The sequence below is a fragment of the Phyllobates terribilis genome, unplaced genomic scaffold (assembly GCF_046119375.1).
Source record: "Phyllobates terribilis strain yellow unplaced genomic scaffold, ASM4611937v1 Scaffold_7__3_contigs__length_470593459, whole genome shotgun sequence".
NCBI lineage: Eukaryota > Metazoa > Chordata > Amphibia > Anura > Dendrobatidae > Phyllobates > Phyllobates terribilis.
The window spans coordinates 289457558-289478983 of NW_027362767.1; the positions used below are offsets into that span (position 1 = coordinate 289457558).

General features: G+C 42.1%; 1 protein-coding gene across 1 annotated transcript in view; it reads left to right on the forward strand.

The window, feature by feature from the left end:
• Positions 1 to 202: 202 nt before the first annotated feature.
• Positions 203 to 21426, forward strand: part of LOC141153176 (protein Wnt-11b-2) — a 133913-nt gene continuing 112689 nt past the window's right edge. The window contains exon 1 of the mRNA XM_073637876.1: positions 203 to 268. Within this exon, the coding sequence (XP_073493977.1) occupies positions 261 to 268 (8 nt within the window). The 5' untranslated portion in view covers positions 203 to 260. The remainder of the gene's footprint in view (positions 269 to 21426) is intronic.

Consider the following 21426-nt stretch of genomic DNA (forward strand, 5'->3'; position numbering starts at 1 on the left):
AATATGACTGCATGATTGAGATCCTTGGGTCTTACATGTGGTATTTAGATTTACCTGCAAACTGTTGCTTTTTTTCTTACTATTGATGATGGTTCTTGTTTCATTTTGGGTTACACAGATTAAACAAGAAGCGAACGTTTAGTGCACATTTTGCCCAGTAGAGGGCAGCATTGCTTTGTTATTACACATTATTCATTAAATTCTATTGTTACAACAGGGGTAACGTTTCTCCTTGTGGAGAGTGACACACCGGCTCTGGCATGCCAAGGTAAGGAGGCTTATTCGCAATGCTCCTCTGGGAAATGTAATATGCAAATGACCTCTTCAGATAGAAAGAGGACTTGAACTCTATAGCGCCACCTATTGGAAGCAGCAATCCTACAAGTCCCAATCAACCCTTTAACGAGTCTTGCAGTATGACTTAGGATAAAAAGGTAAGGAGGCAAATAAGCCTCTCATTGTCATAGCACCTGTATATCTAACAACATGTATCCTGGCCTCCTGATGAACCAATAGAGGGGAAACGTGTAGAGGCAGAGGCATGCAAACCATCTCCACCTATGGACATCTAAACGATAAGTAGTGAACCCCGTTACTATATCCCCCTTTCTCCACTTATTAGACAGTTGATCTGTATCTAACATAGGTTCCCACAATTTATAGTAGGGACATATAGGGAGCGTGAGGGATAGCCGCCATGGAGCGGGGGCGCCTAAACCTCGTCATCTAGGGTACCAACCCCCGCTGACAGGCGGGGCAGCTAGTTATTGGCTCCACGGTTATGTAGGTCCCATATGGTATTACCTGGGACACGTCTAGTACTCCACATTTGGTCTTAGCAAGTCTATTGTCTGTATTTTAATGTTTATAATTATCTGTTACATTTATCTTTTTGCATTATATTATCTATTGGGTCTATAAGTAAGGGACACAAGACCAGCTACATATGTGGATTCTGTTTATCTATTTTTCTAGCAGTCTGGTCCATCAGACTAATTGTACACGTTGCTGAGTGCACTCTAGGGTCTTTTTGGTGTCAATTTAAAAAATTTACTAATAAACATATTTATTTTACGGGTTTATGTATGCACCTTATGTCCCCTTTGGGTTATTATAACGTATTATTTGTCTGCAAATTGAGATTCTGATTTGTCTTTTATCCTAATTCATATTGCACAACTCGTTAAAGGGTTGATTGTGACTTGTAGGAATGCTGCTTCCAACAGGTGGCGCTATAGAGTTTGTGACGCGCCCCCTGGGCCGTGGGGTACTTGGTGCCGGGCCGGTCGTTGCTATGGGAGATGTCACAGTGGCGGTGACCGGGTCCGTGACCCAGGGCGGTCATTCAATAGGGGAATTTTATACGGAATTATGTACAAAGTTCGTGACGCCACCTGTGGTATGCGGCTATGTGGAGCCGCCGCTGCGGAGCAGGTCCTCTGGAGCTGGTATTAGTGCAGCAGGGTTGGTTCAACTCTCCACAGGTAGAGCTTAGCTCCAGGGCAGTGTAGATGTTGTAGGTTGTGCTGGGCGTTGTAGTGCAGGGTTTGATGGCGCAGCAATAATCACAGAGACAGTGGGGTGCAGTCCTCAGGGTCTTTACTCACGGTTGTTGCAGTCCAAGTTACAGGTACCAAAGTAACTTCCCTCGTCGTGCTGCGCTTACTCAGGGAGGGGTTCGGGCAACCCTCAGATATCTCCGGAGTACTTAGCAGGACCCCCTTCTGTGTCCTCTCTCTGGCCGTCTCCCTGCACCTCATACGTAGTGTCCCAATTCAGTACCTGCGGGCCTTGTCGGGCGACGTCTGTTCCACCCCTGGGTCCTCTATAGCTACTTGGTGAGACTGATATGGACTGTTGGCTACAGGACTTGAAATAATGCAGCCTCTGGTTTCTAGTTGAGTTATTAAGTCCTCCACTAGTTGAGGGACCGGTCCCCTTTGTCTGGCCTGACCCCTCCACCTCCTGGTAGATTCAGGCGTACGGGTGGCCTCCAGCACTGCCCGTACCCCTGGGGTCCCTTCCTTCGTTCCTGGAGCCCTTCCTGCTCCTCTCTCCTTCTCCTTCAGTCCTGGGCCTCTCTTCAGGCCCTCTGCCTGAGCAGAGCTCCTGCAGAGCCCTGCCCCACTCCTCTCACTGTAGACTGTTCTCACTCACTGCTCACTGTTCTGACTGGACTGAACTGAACTCACCAAACAAGATGGCTTCTCTATTTATACCTTCCTTCCATGTGCTCCCCTAAGCTACTTCCTCCACCCACACCCACTACATAGCACCTCCCCTCAGCTAGGGACCCGGGACTGTGCTCTCCCTTAGGATGCAGGTGTTAGGGTCCTGAGCTGTACTCCTTCCTTACCTGAGAGTGAGATACCACACCGCTGGGTGAGATGCAGTACCTCTGTGGCGACCGAACCCTCAGGGGCGCCACATTTGCATATTACAACAAACACAAATGAAAGGTTTCAAACAAACATATTTCCATAATATATTGTAAGAAAATACACATCAAATGCAGTGTGCATAAAAATGCCCAAGTATTGTCATAGTAAGTAATCTGTAGGTTATCAATTAAAAATAAATGGATCAGACTTTCCTTTTGTGGACCTGTTCAAGCATCAAAGTTTTGCATAAATGTTCTATTTTTTTTATATATATATTCTTGCAGATAGAACACGTATCCATCACAGCCCATGACTCTATTCATAGGGAAAAAATTAGTCATATCCGAGTTTGGTCCTATAAAGGTGGAGAAGATCAAGGCCCGGGACGAGGGGTAGGCAGGGTAGGCACCAGCATAGGGCGCTATCTCATAACAGGTTGTGAAGCTGTGACGCGGCTCTGTCTGACATTGAACTTTGAGCGTGCAGAGAAGGACGCTCATTGGCCAGTGTTCCTGTCCTCCCGCACGGCACTTCTGAGGAGGAGGGAGAACTAAAGATGGCCGACACCTACCAAACTGAGCTGTCATATAAGTAGTAGAGTATCCACCTGTATGTGCTACTCTTGTCCGGTCAGCTCCCTCCTGCTCTTGTTCACAGTCCGGGAGGAGGAGAATCTCTGTAGGGAATCCACTAGTCGCTATCCCAGGCAGAAGTCTGTAGGGATGTGGACTGTCTTATCCTGCTCCTGCCCCTGAAGACAACAGACGCGTCGTGTGAATACTGTTGTGCAGTTTTATATGGAAAAGTGATGTGTGTCTTATGTAATGTCTTATGGTATTGTACAGCATGTGAAGTGTTAATGCATAATGTGAGTAGATGCAAACATAGAGAAGCACATCAGGATTAGTAAAAATTCAAATGGATTCTAAATTAAAACCCGATATAGGACTAGTATATACAGTACAGATAAAAACTTTGGACACACCTTCTCATTTAAAGATTTTTCTGTATTTCCTTGACTATGAAAATTGTACATTCACACTGAAGGCATCAAAACTATGAATTAACACATGTGGAATTATATACTTAAAAAAGTGTGAAACAACTGAAAATATGTCTTATAGTCTAGGTTCTTCAAAGTAGCCACCTTTTGCTTTGATGACTGCTTTGTACACTCTTGGCATTCTTTTGATGAGCGTTAAGAGGTAGTCACCGGAAATGGTCTTCCAACAATCTTGAAGGAGTTCCCAGAGATGCTTAGCACTGTTGGCCCTTTTGCCTTCACTCTGCGGTCCAGCTCACCCCAAACCATCTCGATTGGGTTCAGGTCTGGTGACTGTGGAGGCCAGGTCATCTGGCGTAGCACCCCATCACTCTCCTTCTTGGTCAAATAGCCCTTACACAGCCTGGAGGTGTGTTTGGGGTCATTGTCCTGTTGAAAAATAAATGATGGTCCAACTAAACGCAAACCGGATGGAATAGCATGCCGCTACAAGATGCTGTGGTAGCCATGCTGGTTCAGTATGCCTTCAATTTTGAATAAATCCCCAACAGTGTCACCAGCAAAGCACCCCCACACCATCACACCTCCTCCTCCATGCTTCACGGTGGGAACCAGGCATGTAGAGTCCATCCGTTCACCTTTTCTGCGTCGCACAAAGACACGGTAGTTGGAACCAAAGATCTCAAATTTGGACTCATCAGACCAAAGCACAGATTTCCACTGGTCTAATGTCCATTCCTTGTGTTCTTTAGCCCAAACAAGTCTATTCTGCTTGTTGCCTGTCCTTAGCAGTGGTTTCCTAGCAGCTATTTTACCATGAAGGCCTGCTGCACAAAGTCTCCTCTTAACAGTTGTTGTAGAGATGTGTCTGCTGCTAGAACTCTGTGTGGCATTGACCTGGTCTCTAATCTGAGCTGCTGTTAACCTGCGATTTCTGAGACTGGTGACTCGGATAAACTTATCCTAAGAAGCAGAGGTGACTCTTGGTCTTCCTTTCCTGAGGTGGTCCTCATGTGAGCCAGTTTCTTTGTAGCGCTTGATGGTTTTTGCAACTGCACTTGGGGACACTTTCAAAGTTTTCCCAATTTTTCGGACTGACTGACCTTCATTTCTTAAAGTAATGATGGCCACTCGTTTTTCTTTACTTAGCTGCTTTTTTCTTGCCATAATACAAATTCTAACAGTCTATTCAGTAGGACTATCAGCTGTGTATCCACCAGACTTCTGCACAACACAACTGATGGTCCCAACCCCATTTATAAGGCAAGAAATCCCACTTATTAAACCTGACAGGGCACACCTGTGAAGTGAAAACCATTTCCAGTGACTACCTCTTGAAGCTCATCAAGAAAATGCCAAGAGTGTGCAAAGCAGTCATCAAAGCAAAAGGTGGCTACTTTGAAGAACCTAGAATATAAGACATATTTTCAGTTGTTTCACACTTTTTTGTTAAGTATATAATTCCACATGTGTTAATTCATAGTTTTGATGCCTTCAGTGTGAATGTACAATTTTCATAGTCATGAAAATACAGAAAAATCTTTAAATGAGAAGGTGTGTCCAAACTTTTGGTCTGTACTGTATGTGTAATGGATCAACGAAGCAAAACAAATATAGAAAACAAACCTGAGAAACAAAGCTTCGAATAAAGATCCACAAAATTGACTAGTACAAAAGAATATTTATTAATTCATAATCATAAATGGAAAAGGAAGGGAAATACACAGTAACAGGGAACAATGATAAATAAAATAACAAAGCAAAATAGAACAAACAGGGGCACGAGCAAGGAACATAATAGTACACAATCCATATTTAGGCTGTGTGCCCACGATGCGTTTTTTAAGCGTTTCCGCAGCGGCAAAAACGCTGCAGAAACGCTTAAAAAATGCATGGTAGAAGGCCTGCCCTGGTCCCCAATGATAATCCGCATGTGCTGTGCACATGCTGCAGAAATTTCCGCTGCGGATCATCATTGCGGAAAAAAACGCAGCACTACCAATTATTTTGCGGAAGCGCTGAGTTTTCGCCACCATTGACTTACATTAGAACGCGCCAATTCCGCAAGACTGCATCTGTACTTGCGTAGTTGGTGCATTCTAATGTGCGGATGGTACCCGGGTGTAGAGGAGAGTCTCATCCACACCCAGGTACCATTAAAAAAGCTGAAAAAAAAGAATAAAATAAAAAATAAATATATATTCACCTTCCGGCGGCCCGCGCTGCGCTCCTCCTTGCTTCCCGGCACTTCGCGATGGAATGAAGGACCTGCGCTGACATCACAGTCATGTGACGGGTCACGCGACGCTGACGTCGGCAGGTCCTTCAGTTACCACTCCGGAGAACGGAGTGAAGCCAGACAGCGCGGGCCATCGGAGGGTAAGTATACATTTATTTTTTTATTTTTTGACATTCTCTTGGGTCACACTATATAAATCCATGCTGTTTGCATGGATTTATATAGTGTGACCAAGTTGTCAAGCACTTTCCAAGTGATGCTAAAATCGCTTGGAAATTGCTTGTCAACCCGCATGCAGAAATGCATGTGAAGAACGCTTCACATCCGCATGTCCCTGGCAGGAAAACGCATGTACAATCCGCATGTACAATCCGCATGCGTTTTTTTCTGCCAGGGAGATGCAGAAACGCTCAGGAAAAAATCCTGAGCATTTCTGCATCGTGGGCACATAGCCTTAGGGAGTATCAAGCAGGCTGCTAATCAATGATCTAAAATCCATAGATGATACATAAAGTGCAAATGCTTAGAGGACTAATGAGGACTACAAGATATCGCAATTCAAGAAATTATAATCAATATATTCAATAGATATGCAAATAATGGTCAAATATAGCCAAAAAGGTGCTAAATCTCATAAAGTGCATATGCAAGGATAATCCTAATAGGCAGACATAAAGAGAAAGAAATAGGCTGAGAGGTCGCACTATATATCACATGGTTACTCAAATCCAAAGCCAGTCGAGCGTTTTGGCTCGACTGCCTTCGTCAGGGGGTGGCGTTTAAGAAAGTAGGTGGGGTTTATAAAGGCCGTGCAGCCAATAGACAGAGGGGAGTGTGAACCATAGACCAATAAGAATGAAGAGAGGTGTGTTACTTTGGGTGTAAGTAACCATGTGTTATATAGTGTGACCTTTCAGCCTATTTCTTTCTCCTTATGTCTGCCTATTAGGATTATCCTTGCATATGCACTTTATGAGATTTAGCACCTTTTTGGCCACATTTGACCATTATTTACATATCTATTGAATATATTGATTAGAATTTCTTGAATTGCGATATCTTGTAGTCCTCATTAGTCCTCTAAGCATTTGCACTTTATGTATCATCTATGGATTTTAGATCATTGATTGGCAGCCTGCTTGATGCTCCCTAAATATGGATTGTGTACTATTATGTTCCTTGCTCGTGGCCCTGTTTGTTCTGTTTTGCTTTGTTATTTTATTTATCATTGTTCCCTGTTACTGTGTATTTCCTCCCTTTTCCATTTATGATTGTGAATTAATAAATATTCTATTGTTCTAGTCAATTTTGTGGATCTTTATTCAAAGCTTTGTTTCTCAGGTTTGTTTTCTATATTTGTTTTGCCTCGTTGATCCATTACACATATATACTAGTCCTATATCTGGTTTTCATTTAGAATCCATTTGAATTTATACTAATCCTGATGTGCTTCTCTATCTTTGCATTTATTGTATTTGGCTGTGTTTTCCACAGGTTCTTCATTGGAGAAATGGACTATAAAGCTGGTGAACTGGCCTGGCTTGGTAAAATAGATCAAGTTTTTGGAAAGGGTGGTTCCATGGCACAGGGGCAGGGTGATCAGAGATCTGGACAGTTGGCTTACTCTATCAAACAACTCCTCTTTAAACGCACAAGATTATGGTGGAATAAGACCTTTTTGGAGAATTATCTGCGTAAGAATTTAATCCCTAGGGGCTTACGAATCAAAGTGACGCCCTCATTTCTTATTGAAGATGATGTGTTCATGAATTCTTGGGAGGATACATGTAATGTGGCTTCTAGAAAGTTTATGGAACTCTTGACTGGCCTTAATGTCGGTACACTAAATGATATTGACAAAAAACTTGATGAACTATATCTAAGTGCCAAATCAGAACTATCCCCTGAAGGGCTTCAAATATTGAATGCTGATATGGAAAAACAAGTGGAAACTCTTGTTAAAAATATACAAGAGAATCAAGTGACTAAATATCATAGAGATCTGAATGATCTTCAGTCTAAGACAATCTATAGATGGAACAGATTTGTACAGGGGGGTAGATCAAGTAGAACTTCATCCATTTCGTCTATCAACTCCAATAGTGATGCTTCCTTGACATCATCTTCTTCAATACAAACAACATGTGGAACTAGATCGAAATATAATTAATCTACAAGACAACATCCATGTAAACGGAATTTTGATCACTCTCCTGAGACAAATAGAAGAGACACTAAGGTAATTAATCTCAGTACCCATGTCTTTTCAGATCTTGACTTGAGAGTACTTGAAAAAGGATTGACATTTGCCCCTAGTGCCATGTTTGATAATTTTACAGCTATCAAAGACCTGAATCTGTTCGCACATAAACTGCTTTTCAAAAGACATTTTCATGATAGTACTTTATCTGCTATGTTTCCAACAGAAATCGAACAGAAGGCATTAAAAGAATTGGACGAATTGGCTATGGAGAGTGAGTTTGGCAAAGGTAATATAATCCCTCCCTCTATTGCACCCAGGTCCAAGAAGCTTCCGGCCTTGTCTGCCTGTTCCAAAGTTGATCTATTTGTACAGGTTGTCTCCAATGATCTTGAAAAAAATCTCTAAAAAAAATAGTTGGTGACAATCTTACCAAAGGTGAAAGAGATTCACAGAAAAGACTTGGGGAATTAAAGGATGTTGAAATTAAGCAGGCAGACAAGGGCGGAAACGTTGTGATCTGGCCCAAACAGAGTTATGAAAGGGAGGCTTTTCGCCAGCTTAATAATGAGGTGTACTACAAAAAACTCACCTTTAACCCCTCAAGTAACTTTTATTCCAAGTATGATAGATTCCTTACAAGAGCTTCTAGTATGGGGATTATCTCCAAACCTTTATACTCTGCCCTTAAAGTGTCGGAACCAGCCATTCCGACATTTTATTTATTGCCCAAAATTCACAAAAATAGTACCTGCCCACCAGGGAGACCTATTTTGTCTGGATGTGGTAACTATTTGGAAAATGCTGGGAGATTTATTGATAGCAAATTACAACCTCTGGTTGAGTGCCTTCCCTCCTTTATAAAGGATACAGGTGATTTTCTTAGAAAAATTGATGGCCTCCACATTGGGAATGATACCTTATTGGTTACATGCGATATAGAGTCACTCTATACAAACATACGCCACACTGATGGTATTAAGGCAACCCGTTTCTTTTTACAGACTACCAATCATTCCAGTGATATGGTTACATTTATCACTGATCTATTGGCACAATTTTTTGTTTTTAAGGGGTCCTTTTTCCTGCAGCTCCAGGGAACAACGATGGGTGCTCCCTTTGCCCCGTCCTATGCCAATCTGTTCCTGGGGCTGTGGGAGAGGGACCTCTTCCTGTCCGATCTGATGTTTTCGATGGACCACATCCTCTTTTGGGCGCGGTACATCGATGACATCTTTTTGATCTGGCAGGGTACATTTGAATCTTTGAAGTCATTCATGGGTGATCTCAATGACAATGACTTCAATATCCGCCTGACATTTGAGGCACATGTGTCTACCATAGAGTGTCTAGATGTTAGAATCACACGTGATGAGACTGACATATTACAAAGTTCAATCTATCGGAAACCATCAGCAGTAAACTCTTTATTTCTGGCATCATCAGCACATCCCAAACATATGGTTAATGAGGTTCCAGTGGGACAATTCCTCAGATTGAGAAGACTGTGTTCTACTGATACTGAATTTTTGATACAAGCGCAGCATCTCACTACCGGATTTAGAGAGAGGGGATACAGTCATCACTCTCTAAAAAAAGCTTTTCATAGAGCCAAGTATACTACAAGGCATGACTCCCTCTATGCGACAAAAACCCACAAAGATGGACAGACTTTACGGTTTATTACCACTTATAACTTTAGGTCTGCTGAATTGAGAGACTGTCTTAGTAGATCATGGCCTATTCTTCTGGCTGATCCTATTCTATCTAAATATCTACCAGAGAGACCTTTAATCACTTTTGAAAAAGCTAGAAATCTTTGTGACTTGCTCTCTAGAAGCCACTATTCTCCCATTCCTTCCTCTACCTTTTAGAGTGATCACCTCCATTGGGAGGATGCACACCGTATGGAAAATGTGTGGCGTGCCCTAATGTGGAACATACCAACTCATTCATTGAGTCCCATGGTTCTAGGACGTATCACATTAAAAAATCCATAATGTGCACTACTAAATCAGTAGTCTATTATGCAGTATGTCCCTGTCCGAAAATTTATGTGGGACTTACGACTAGACAGTTAAAGTTGAGAGTTCGTGAACACGTCTTGGGTATCGAAACAGCAGCAGCAGATGGTGTTGATATCTCCACTTTGAAAACTATCCCGAAACATTTCAGATTGCAATTGTGATGCATCTGGTTTTATGGTGCGGGGAATAGACAAAATTGCCAACAATATTAGGGGGGGTAGAGTAAGCTAACTTTTAGCCCAGAAGGAGAGCAGATGGATTTGGACATTAAAAACCTTACATCCATCTGGTCTCAATGAAAACATTAGTTATGCTCCATTTCTCTGATTGCCCTTAGTTCCATGGTTATATGTATTGTTATGCTTGTTTTTTATATTCTATTTATCCCTTTGTTTGTTATATCGTTATTTTATATTTGTTTGGTAGGGCTGTGTGTATGTTTCTTTTGCTTTTGTGTTTTTTATTATAATTTTACTTTTCTAGTATTTCTTGACGCAGGGCTACTTACCTTTCCCTTGATGAACAGGACACCGTTGTTAGAACCCTCTTGTTTGTTTTTTCCATCTTGTGTTTTGCAGTCACGTGACCATCTGCCTATATATTCCAGCTCCGCCCTTTTGGCTGTGCTGGACTTCAGTGTTGTTTGACTGTTTTGCTAGACAGGTGCTTCTGTGCCTATCTCTGTCAGTTTGCTTGGTCCTTCTGGGACCTCCAGTACCTTTTTGTCAGTTTGTCTTTTTGTGTTCTGCAACAACCTTCTCTGTTCAGGAGGTGTCCCATTTTTGTTCCAGTCCTTAGTTGTTTTAGGGCCCCCTTCCTTAATGCTATAGGTCTTCGTTCAGACTAGCCGAGGACTAAGGTGGGTCTGTTCGCTAGGAACAGGCAGCCCGCTACATCGTAGGGATTCAGCTTAGTCTTACTGTAGGGAAAGCTTTCCCCTTTCTTTCCTTAGTACTTGTTGCAGATCATAACAGTAAGTCCAGCCCAAAAAACTATAAGGAAAGAAATTCGGGGATAAGTATGGCTTCCGTCCAGGATTTGGCTCAACGTTTGCAGGGATTGTCTCTGGAGGTGGCCGAGCTCCAGCAACACGTGAGTGGCTGTTCTGGAGCGCATTTTGTGGAACCCAAGGTAGGACTGCCTGATGTTTTTTATGGTAAACAGCAAGATTTTTTTTCCTTTAAAAATGCTTGTTTGTTATATTTTTGTTTGAGACCAAGGTCCTCTGGGAATGAATCACAGTGCATTGGTTTTATTATTTCACTTTTGCACAGTGAACCACAAGGATGGGCCTTTTCTCTCCAACCTAATGATCCATGCTTAAGGTCGGTAGAAGAATTTTTTTCTGCTATGGGTCTATTATATGACGATTCTGATTGAATCTCATCTGCTGAGGCAGAACTCAGGCGTTTGAATCAGGGGTCAGATGATGTTGAAAATTACTGCACACACTTTAGAAGATGGGCTTCAGAAGTCAAAAGGAATGATCCTGCTCTGAAATGTCTATTTCTTGCTGGTTTGAGTGAAAGGGTTAAGGATTTGCTAATTGCATTCCCCGCACCTGAGACTCTGCAGGATGCCATGCAATTAGCTGTTCGTGTGGATAGGAGGCTGAGGTCTAGGCAGAATGAGGTAAAGACTGCTGTAATGCCAGGTCCTGTCCCCAGAAAATCTGCTCAGACGGCGGAGAACCGATGGAGGTTGGGGCGATGTCGCTCCGCTCTCAGGAAAGAGACCAGAGGTTCGCTGAGGGATTGTGTCTTTATTGTAGTAAAGCTGACCATTTGATTAAGTATTGTGAGCTTCGTTTAAGTAAAGAAAAAAAAAAGGTCAGTTACGCCCGTATAGCTTCTTTACGCTCTGCAGGAGTATTTCTTTCAGGGAGTACTACTTTGCAGGAAAATTTGATTGAATTTCAGGTATTTGTGGATTGTGGTTCAACACTTAATATGATTGATAAAGGGTTTTTGGAAAAACTTAAATTGAAATCCAAACCTTTGTCATCACCTATTTCTGTGATTGCTATTGATAACACTCCATTGAAATGTATTACTCAAACGGTTGCTGCATTTCCCCTCACTATCAATGGACTTCACCAAGAAATTTTGGACTTGGTTGTATTAAATAATTTACCCTGTCCGGTCGTTCTAGGATTGCCTTGGTTAACACTGTACAATCCTTTACTGGACTGGTCTACTAATATGATAAAGTCTTGGAGTCCAAAGTGCTATGATAAATGTTGTAATGGTCGCATTGCGGCTGTGGAAAAAGGGGAATTACCTGTACCTATTCAAGATTTTTGGAGGGCTTCGGAGGACGAGGAGTCGCAAGTTTTACCTCCTCATAGGGATTATGATTGCGCCATTGAGTTTATTCCAGGAGCTACTCTTCCCAAGAGTCGCTTGTTTAATCTGACTATCCCTGAAAGAAAGGCCTTGGAGGAGTACATACAGACTAGCCTGGCTGCTGGTCACATTAGACCTTCTAAGTCGCCTGTGGCAGTTGGATTTTTCTTTGTTAAAAAAAAGGACGGCGGTTTACGTCCATGTCTGGATTTTCGTGAAATTAATAAGATTACTGTACGCAATTCCTACCCATGGCTGTTAATCCCTGACTTGTTTAACCAGTTAGTGGGGGCCAAGTGGTTCTCTAAGACTGATCTCCGGGGTGCATACAATTTGTTACGAGTGAAGGAGGGTGATGAATGGAAAACTGCTTTTAACACTCCGGTAGGTCATTTTGAGAATCTGGTGATGCCTTTTGGTCTTACTAATGCACCTGCATTTTTTCAGAACCTTATTAATGACATCCTGAGACCTTTGATTGGTAAGAATGTGGTTGTGTATTTGGATGACATTTTGATTTATTCGCTAGATCTAGAGTCCCATTGGCAGAGTATAGGTGAAGTTTTGCAGTTATTGAGTGATAATTCACTCTTTGCTAAGCTGGAGAAATGTGAGTTCGCTGTGCAGAAAATTAGTTTTTTGGGCTACATTGTCTACAGCGAGGGCTTTGACATGGACCGGTGAAGGTTCAGGCTGTGCAGGAATGGCCTAGGCCTATTGGTTTGAAATCTATACAGAGATTTTTGGGTTTTGCCAATGATGACAGGAAATTCATTAACAATTTTTCTGTAATTGTTAAGCCTCTAACTGATCTCACCAGGAAAGGTACGAATACGGTCCAGTGGACTACTGAGGCCATTAAAGCATTTGAGTATCACAAAGAGAGGTTCAGTTCTGCCCCTATCCTTATGCAGCCTGATGAGACCAAGCCTTTTTTGGTCAAAGTCGATGCTTCATCGGTGGGGGTCGGAGCAGTTTTGTCTTAGGAGAACAGGGATGGAGTACATCCTTGTGCCTTCTTTTCGAAAAAATTTTCAGAAACCAAACTGAATTATGATGTTGGAAATCGAGAGTTGCTGGCCATTAAACTTGCGTTTGAACATTGGCGTCATTTTTTGGAAGGCGCTAGATTTCCTATTCAGGTTTTCACAGATCATAAGAATTTGATCTATCTGGATGCTGCCAAGCGCTTGAATGCCCGTCAAGCTAGGTGGATGCTCCATCTAACACTCCCCATGGGAGGTTGTTCATGCCTAGAGTCTTTAGGAGAGATTTGTTTGTGGAGTGTCATGAGTCTCGGTTGGCAGGTCATTCAGGAATTTCTGAGACTAAGAGACTTATCAGTCACAGTTTTTGATGGCCTGGATGGCAGAAAGAAGTCATCAAGTGGGTGCGTCAATGTACTGTGTGTGCTAGGTCAAAGGCTTCACATACTCCTGTTGTGGGGTTGATTTGCCCTCTGGAGGTTCCTAGTGCGCCTTGGACGCATCTCACTATGGATTTTATTACTGATCTTCCTGTGTCCAAGGGTTTTACTGTCATCTGGGTGGTCGTGGACCGTTTTAGTAAGATGTGTCATTTGGTTCCATTCATTAAGTTGCCCTGCGCCAAGACACTCGCTAAGGCGTTTATTAAGGAGATTGTCAAGCTTCATGTCGTTCCCATGGATATTGTTTCTGATAGAGGACCTCAGTTTGTGGCTCTCAGTTTGTGGGAGTCCATTTGTAATTTTTGTCTGGGTATCACCCTGAGCCTAATGGACAGATTGAATGAAAGAACCAGGATGTGGAACAGTTTTTGCGTTGTTTTGTGGCGGACAATCAAGAGGTGTGGTCTGAGTTTCTGCCTCTCGCAGAATTTGCTCTTAACAATCATACATCCTCCTCAGCTGGGTGTTCTCCTTTTTGTTGATGTATGGGGAGACATCCGTCTTTTGGTTCGTTCTCCAAATTGGGGTCAGCGGTGCCGGAGGAGGAGAATTTTTCCGGTGATTTGGAGAGAGTTTGGACTAATGTACGTTGCAACCTTCAAGAGGCTAACAAGAAGTCCGAGAAGTATTTTGACAGGAAACGTAAGGAGATTTTGTTTACTGTGGGTGACATGGTTTGGTTGTCCTCAAGGAACTTGCGGTTGAGGATTCCCTCTAAAAAACTGGGTCCTAAGTTTGTGGGTCCATTTAAAGTGCTTCAGGTTATTAACCCCTCTGCTGTTAGGTTGGATGTCCCTACTTCCTGGAAGATTAATCCTGTGTTTCATGTTTCCTTGTTGAAAAAGGCTGATGTATCAGATAGGGATGCCACTGTCACAGTTCCTCCTGTGGTGGAAGACGGCGAATATGAAATTTCTCGTATCTTGAATTCTAGATGGCATAGAGGGAGAGTACAGTATCTCATCTCCTGGAAGGGTTTCAGCCCCGAAGATAACTCCTGGGTAAGGGCGGATGATGTCTCTGCTCCTAGACTTGTTATAGCTTTCCATAAGAGGTTTCCGGATAGGCCTGGGCCTGGAGGATCCGGAGGATCCTCATAAAAGAGGGGGTACTGTTAGAACCCTCCTGTTAGTTTTTTCCATCTTGTGTTTTGCGGTTACGTGACCATCTGCCTATATATTCCAGCTCTGCCCTTTTGGCTGTGCTGGACTTCAGTGTTGTTTGACTGTTTTGCTAGCCAGGTGCTTATGTGCCTATCTCTGTCAGTTTGCTTGGTCCTTCTGGGACCTCTAGTACCTTTTTGTCAGTTTGTCTTTTTGTCTTCTGCAACAGCCTTCTCTGTTCAGGAGGTGTCCCATTTTTGTTCCAGTCCTTAGTTCTTTTAGGGCCCCCTTCCTTAATGCTATAGTTCTTCTTTCAGACTAGCTGAGGACTAAGGCGGGTCTATTCACTAGGAATAGGCAGCCCGCTACATCGTAGGGATTCAGTTTAGTCTTACTGTCGGGAAAGCTTTCCCCTTTTTTTCCTTAGTACTTGTTGCAGATCATAACAACTGTCACATGAAGAAAATATATTGATGTTTCATTATTCGACTGAATGTCTTTTTATTTTTATTTATGTATTATTTTTTATTTCAATACATAATTATCTCTTTAAATTTTTTCTTTTTAGTTTTGTATTTATTTTTTTTATTTCATTCTATTATTATTTTTTTGGTTTATTTTATTATTATTAATAATTTATATTATTATTATTATTTTTTTTTTTTTTATTCTTTATCATTAATTTATCCTCTTTTTCTTTTGTGTTTTGCATTATTATTCTATCTGTGGAGTATTGTCTTTTCATTATAATTTGTTACTCTACATCAAAATGCAATTATTATAGTTGGGTCTTATTTTTATTTTGGTATTGGCACTTCTATAATATTTACTACCAATTTTTTCAGTGGCGGTATTGTTCCTGATAGATTCTATATTGTTGTGGTTTTTCAACCTGATTGGTTCTTAGCTATGCTTGTGTGAGAGGTGGTACGCAAGTCCTCTTGACTCGGCGCTGTGTCCTCGGCGCCTGTGTCTCTCCGTGCTCCCTGGAGCCCGATCATGTGATCCTCACGTGATCGCGGCGTCATGGACCACGTGATGTGGTTGCGGCGGTAGGGCGGTGACGGCCATGTGTCGCGACACACCTCTCTTCATTCTTATTGGTCTATGGTTCACACTCCCTTCCATCTATTGGCTGCACAGCCTTTATAAACCCCACCTACTTTCTTAAACGCCACCCCTTGACGAAGGCAGTCGTGCCGAAACGCGCGTCGGGGTGAGCGCCAGCAAGGAACACTACATACTTTGGGTGTAAGTAACCATGTGTTATATAGTGTGACCTCTCAGCCTATTTCTTTCTATTTCTTTCTCTTTATGTCTGCCTATTAGGATTACCCTTGCATATGCACTTTATGAGATTTAGCACCTTTTTGGCCACATTTGACCATTATTTACATATCTATTGAATATATTGATTATAATTTCTTGAATTGCGATATCTTGTAGTCCTCATTAGTCCTCTAAGCATTTGAACTTTATGTATCATCTATGGATTAATTTTAGATCATTGATTGGTAGCCTGCTTGATACTCCCTAAATATGGATTGTGTACTATTATGTTCCTTGCTCGTGCCCCTGTTTGTTCTGTTTTGCTTTGTTATTTTATTTATCATTGTTCCCTGCTACTGTGTATTTCCCTTCCTTTTCCATTTATGATTATGAATTAATAAATATTCTTTTGTACTAGTCAATTTTGTGGATCTTTATTCGAAGCTTTGTTTCTCAGGTTTGTTTTCTATAATGTGAGTAGAGTATAGTATAGGACAAGCTTAGGATAACATAAGTAAGCTTCTACAGTAAGTGGTTTAGCCACCTCATAAGATATAAGCTAAGGATAATAGTGGTACTTAACCAACACTATTTATATTTATTTGACTAACACAGAAGGGAAATTTATATATATATATATATATATATATATATATATATATATATATATATATATACACACACACTATATGGCAGGTTACAATAACCGGGTCAATACAGTATATTATGACACAGCAATGCGACTAATTACAATATCTATGCAACATTCTATTGTATACACTGTTCTTATTATCTAGCAGTTAAAGCAGTTGTTTACTACTAGGACATCACCTTCTTAAACTAAATTTAGTTCAAGAAGGGGTTGTCCTAGTAGAGGACAACCCCTTTAAACGACTGTTAATACCTTTATGTCTCAACTTAAAGGGCATCCTTCTCAGCACTAGGCCTGTCCCCGTCTCTATAAACACCTCTGATCGTTACACTGGCCTAGCGGGGGTCACTGGTATTTCCCGCTAGGCCACAGGTCCAGGATATGCAAGTGATGGATGGGCAGGAGCTTCCCAGCCGGGCGATGGGCACCAGCACTGGTGCATCAGAACACAATGGACAGGCAGGTAGATGCTACGGCTGATCTAATCAGTGGCTTCAATTGTAGATAAATGAAAATCATCACTGATCCATGCCAGATTCATTTTGACAAATGTAACATCTTCAATGCTTGTGCAAGACAATCTGGTCTGCTTGGGCATGTCAAAATCACCGGCCATGGTGAATACCATCTCTGGCAGTACACTAGAGCTCGGACATGACAGTATTCCATGGCTAATTAGGCCAGTTATTACCACTGATCCAATCTGCTTACCCAGAAATCCATGGGGTCAGTGCATCTACCTGAGAAATTACAGTTTAGATATGATTGAATCTGACTGTTGAGACAGTACATTTCTGTTTGTTGAAGAGTGTCAGCTTGGTGCAGCAGCAGTTAAAACATCTCATCCCTCATGCTTTATATAATGTAATCGCTGCTGCTTCTTAGGCCACTAATTCTAGCCCTAGCACTGGTACAGGCAGTGGAGCGTTGGCTCTGTGGGGAGAAGAGAGTGGTCTACTGGTCAGAAGACATCTGATCGATGAAAGCTTCACTGAGCAGGGAGAACAGCCTATCCTCGTAATGCGCCAATTTTGATTTCTTTGCTGAAGCCAGAAACATTTCCCCCATTTTGCTTTTGTAGCAGGGGTCCAATAGTCATTCCTTTAGTTTATGCTAATTATATACCTGTCATCCCACAAGCAATCAACCATACTGATTGCCACGCTATATGAAGTGAATATAAGCAATTTTGAAAAGAGCGTTGTTTCTATCAATATTGGATGCAGCTGTCTACTTACTGCTGATTAACGAGGCTAAAAGAGCCAATCAGACTGCTAATATTTGGAAAGGCTGCAAATCGAATGGTCTCTTGTTGCATTTGTATTGCTGCTGAGCCTCTTCCATCACCAGCACATTCTGGATGGATAGGATAGGCCATGCATAACTGACCGGTAGGTGTGTGACACTCCAAACTCCCACGGATCAGCTGTTACCTGCTCCAGCAGTGGCTGGAAGTTCTTGGATGGTGCCGGAACACAGCAGCTCTGTCATTTCTATAGCGGCTGTGAATAGGGCCACTATAGAATGAATAGGGCCAGTATAAAATGGATAGGGTCAGTATAGAATGAATAGGGCCAGTATAAAATGGATAGGGTCAGTATAGAATGAATAGGGCCACTATAGAATGAATAGGGCCACTATAGAATGGATAGGGGTGGATCTGCAGTGCCCGACCGCAGCCACTATAGTTTGACTTCAAGGCACCACCGGAGCCGGTAACCGCTGATCAGCAGGGGTGCCGGGTGTCACGTAGCGACCTGCAGCATCCTGCAACTCCGACACAGAGTCGCAAATGTTTCCAAATGAGTTGGATTTTTTGTTGCCAGTCACAAGCGATACACTTGCCACAGACTTCAGTGCAAGTCGCAAGCGACATGTCACTACTTGGCTGTTTTATTTTACAGAACAATCAGAGTTCTAAAATAGTTCCGCAACAGTAAGCTACACACATGTTTTTGTCGACTTTTCTGAGAAATGCTGTCGTTAGATGACGCCGTGTAGTTCCAGCTTAAGGGCTCGTGCACAGGACCGTATTTTCGGTCCAAGTGCGATCTAACAAAACATCGGATAGCACTAAAACCAATGTTATTGTATGGGGCTTCGTACATGCCTGATTTTTTCCTCGGACAGAGCCGGTCCGGGGAAGAAGGGGAATCGCAGCATGCCTGGGTTGGATCAGATATTGGGATCACACTCGGCAATACAAGTCAATGAGTCCATGGAAATCATCAGACTGCACTCGGATGACATCTGAGTGCAGACTGATTTCCACGGACTGACAGAATGGAGATATTTGTTTCTCCATCGGATCAGACTCTGATCAGAGTGCTATGCATAATCGACCCGATTCTCTCGGATAAGAAAATATACGGCCAGGTGACACTGGCCTGAGTCTGATTATTTTTAGACTGTGTTACATGCACCATATTCACTAGTATTTACCCTATGATCTCCTTTATACCTTGGGCATTACTGTTTCCTCTTGGAGTGAGTGATGCAGTGCTGACGTTTGTTTATTTTAATGCAATTTTATATACAGTATCTATTGATATATATCTACTAATTTTTATGTGGTCATTGCTGTTTTCAGTATTATGCCTAGTACTTGTATTGGATTTCATACAGCTCATACTGAAGTACCTAGCAAGATATCTAATTTTGTATATATGTACAGTTTATTTCTGTCCGTTTATACTTTGTATATATGATTGTCAAACACAGTGTCTCATGTCCTTTCCTTCTATTGTAGCGACTCTTTGTATAAAGATCTGGGAGGGTCAAAACATCACACAATGTCGCCTTTGATATTAGATAGTTAGCATCTGAACACGTCTGTGTATTGTATTAAATGAAGAACGTTCTTCACCTTACATACAGTACAGACCAAAAGTTTGGACACACCTTCTCATTTAAAGATTTTTCTGTATTTTCATGACTTTGAAAATTGTACATTCACACTGAAGGCATCAAAACTATGAATTAACACATGTGGAATTATATACTTAACAAAAAAGTGTGAAACAACTGAAAATATGTCTTATATTATAGGTTCTTCAAAGTAGCCACCTTTTGCTTTGATGACTGCTTTGCACACTCTTGGCATTCTCTTGATGAGCTTCAAGAGGTAGTCACCGGAAATGGTTTTCACTTCACAGGTGTGCCCTGTCAGGTTTAATAAGTGGGATTTCTTGCCTTATAAATGGGGTTGGGACCATCAGTTGTGTTGTGCAGAAGTCAGGTGGATACACAGCTGATAGTCCTACTGAATAGACTGTTAGAATTTGTATTATGGCAAGGAAAAAGCAGCTAAATAAAGAAAAACGAGTGGCCATCATTACTTTAAGAAATGAAGGTCAGTAAGTCCGAAAAATTGGGCAAACTTTGAAAGTGTCCCCAAGTGCAGTTGCAAAAACCATCAAGAGCTACAAAGAAACGGGCTCACATGAGGACCGCCCCAGGAAAGGAAGACCAAGAGTCACCTCTGCTTCTGAGGATAAATTTACCTGAGTCACCAGCCTCAGAAATCGCAGGTTAACAGCAGCTCAGATTAGAGACCAGGTCAATGCCACACAGAGTTCTAGCAGCAGACACATCTCTTCAACAACTGTTAAGAGGAGACTTTGTGCAGCAGGCCTTCATGGTAAAATAGCTGCTAGGAAACCACTGCTAAGGACAGGCAACAAGCCGAAGAGACTTGTTTGGACTAAAGAACACAAGGAATGGACATTAGACCAGTGGAAATCTGTGCTTTGGTCTGATGAGTCCAAATTTGAGATCTTTGGTTCCAACCACCGTGTCTTTGTGCGACACAGAAAAGGTGAACGGATGGACTCTACATGCCTGGATCCCACCGTGAAGCATGGAGGAGGAGGTGTGATGGTGTGGGGGTGCTTTGCTGGTGACACTGTTGGGGATTTATTCAAAATTGAAGGCATACTGAACCAGCATGGCTACCACAGCATCTTGCAGCAGCATGCTATTCCATCCGGTTTGCGTTTAGTTGGACCATCATTTATTTTTCAACAGGACAATGACCCCAAACACACTTTCAGGCTGTGTAAGGGCTATTTGACCAAGAAGCAGAGTGATGGGGTGCTACGCCAGATGACCTGGCCTCCGCAGTCACCAGACCTGAACCCAATCGAGATGGTTTGGGGTGAGCTGGACCGGAGAGTGAAGGCAAAAGGGCCAACAAGTGCTAAGCATCTCTGGGAACTCCTTCAAGATTGTTGGAAGACCATTTCCGGTGACTACCTCTTGAAGCTCATCAAGAGAATGCCAAGAGTGTGTAAAGCAGTCATCAAAGCAAAAGGTGGCTACTTTGAAGAACCTAGAATATAAGACATATTTTCAGTTGTTTCACACTTTTTTGTTAACTATATAATTCCACATGTGTTAATTCATAGTTTTGATGCCTTCAGTGTGAATGTACAATTTTCATAGTCATGAAAATACAGAAAAATCTTTAAATGAGAAGGTGTGTCCAAACTTTTGGTCTGTACTGTATATATAACTGGAGTGTGCAGTGAACTTTTTCTACTGGATTTGTATGGGGTCCATCCTGCTCCTCCTGCTACAGATTGGTGAACTTCAATTTTTCCACACCCTGGTCTGTTGTTCTGACGTATGTAAGATCCCACAACTGAAACAGAAACTGAGTAGAAACTATTAAATAAGTGACAATGAATGTCTGTTCCAAAAAACATGCCACCTTTGGAATTTAGGAACTTATGAGGAGCAGGTTATAGAGTAATTACATGACACCAGCAACAAAGCTG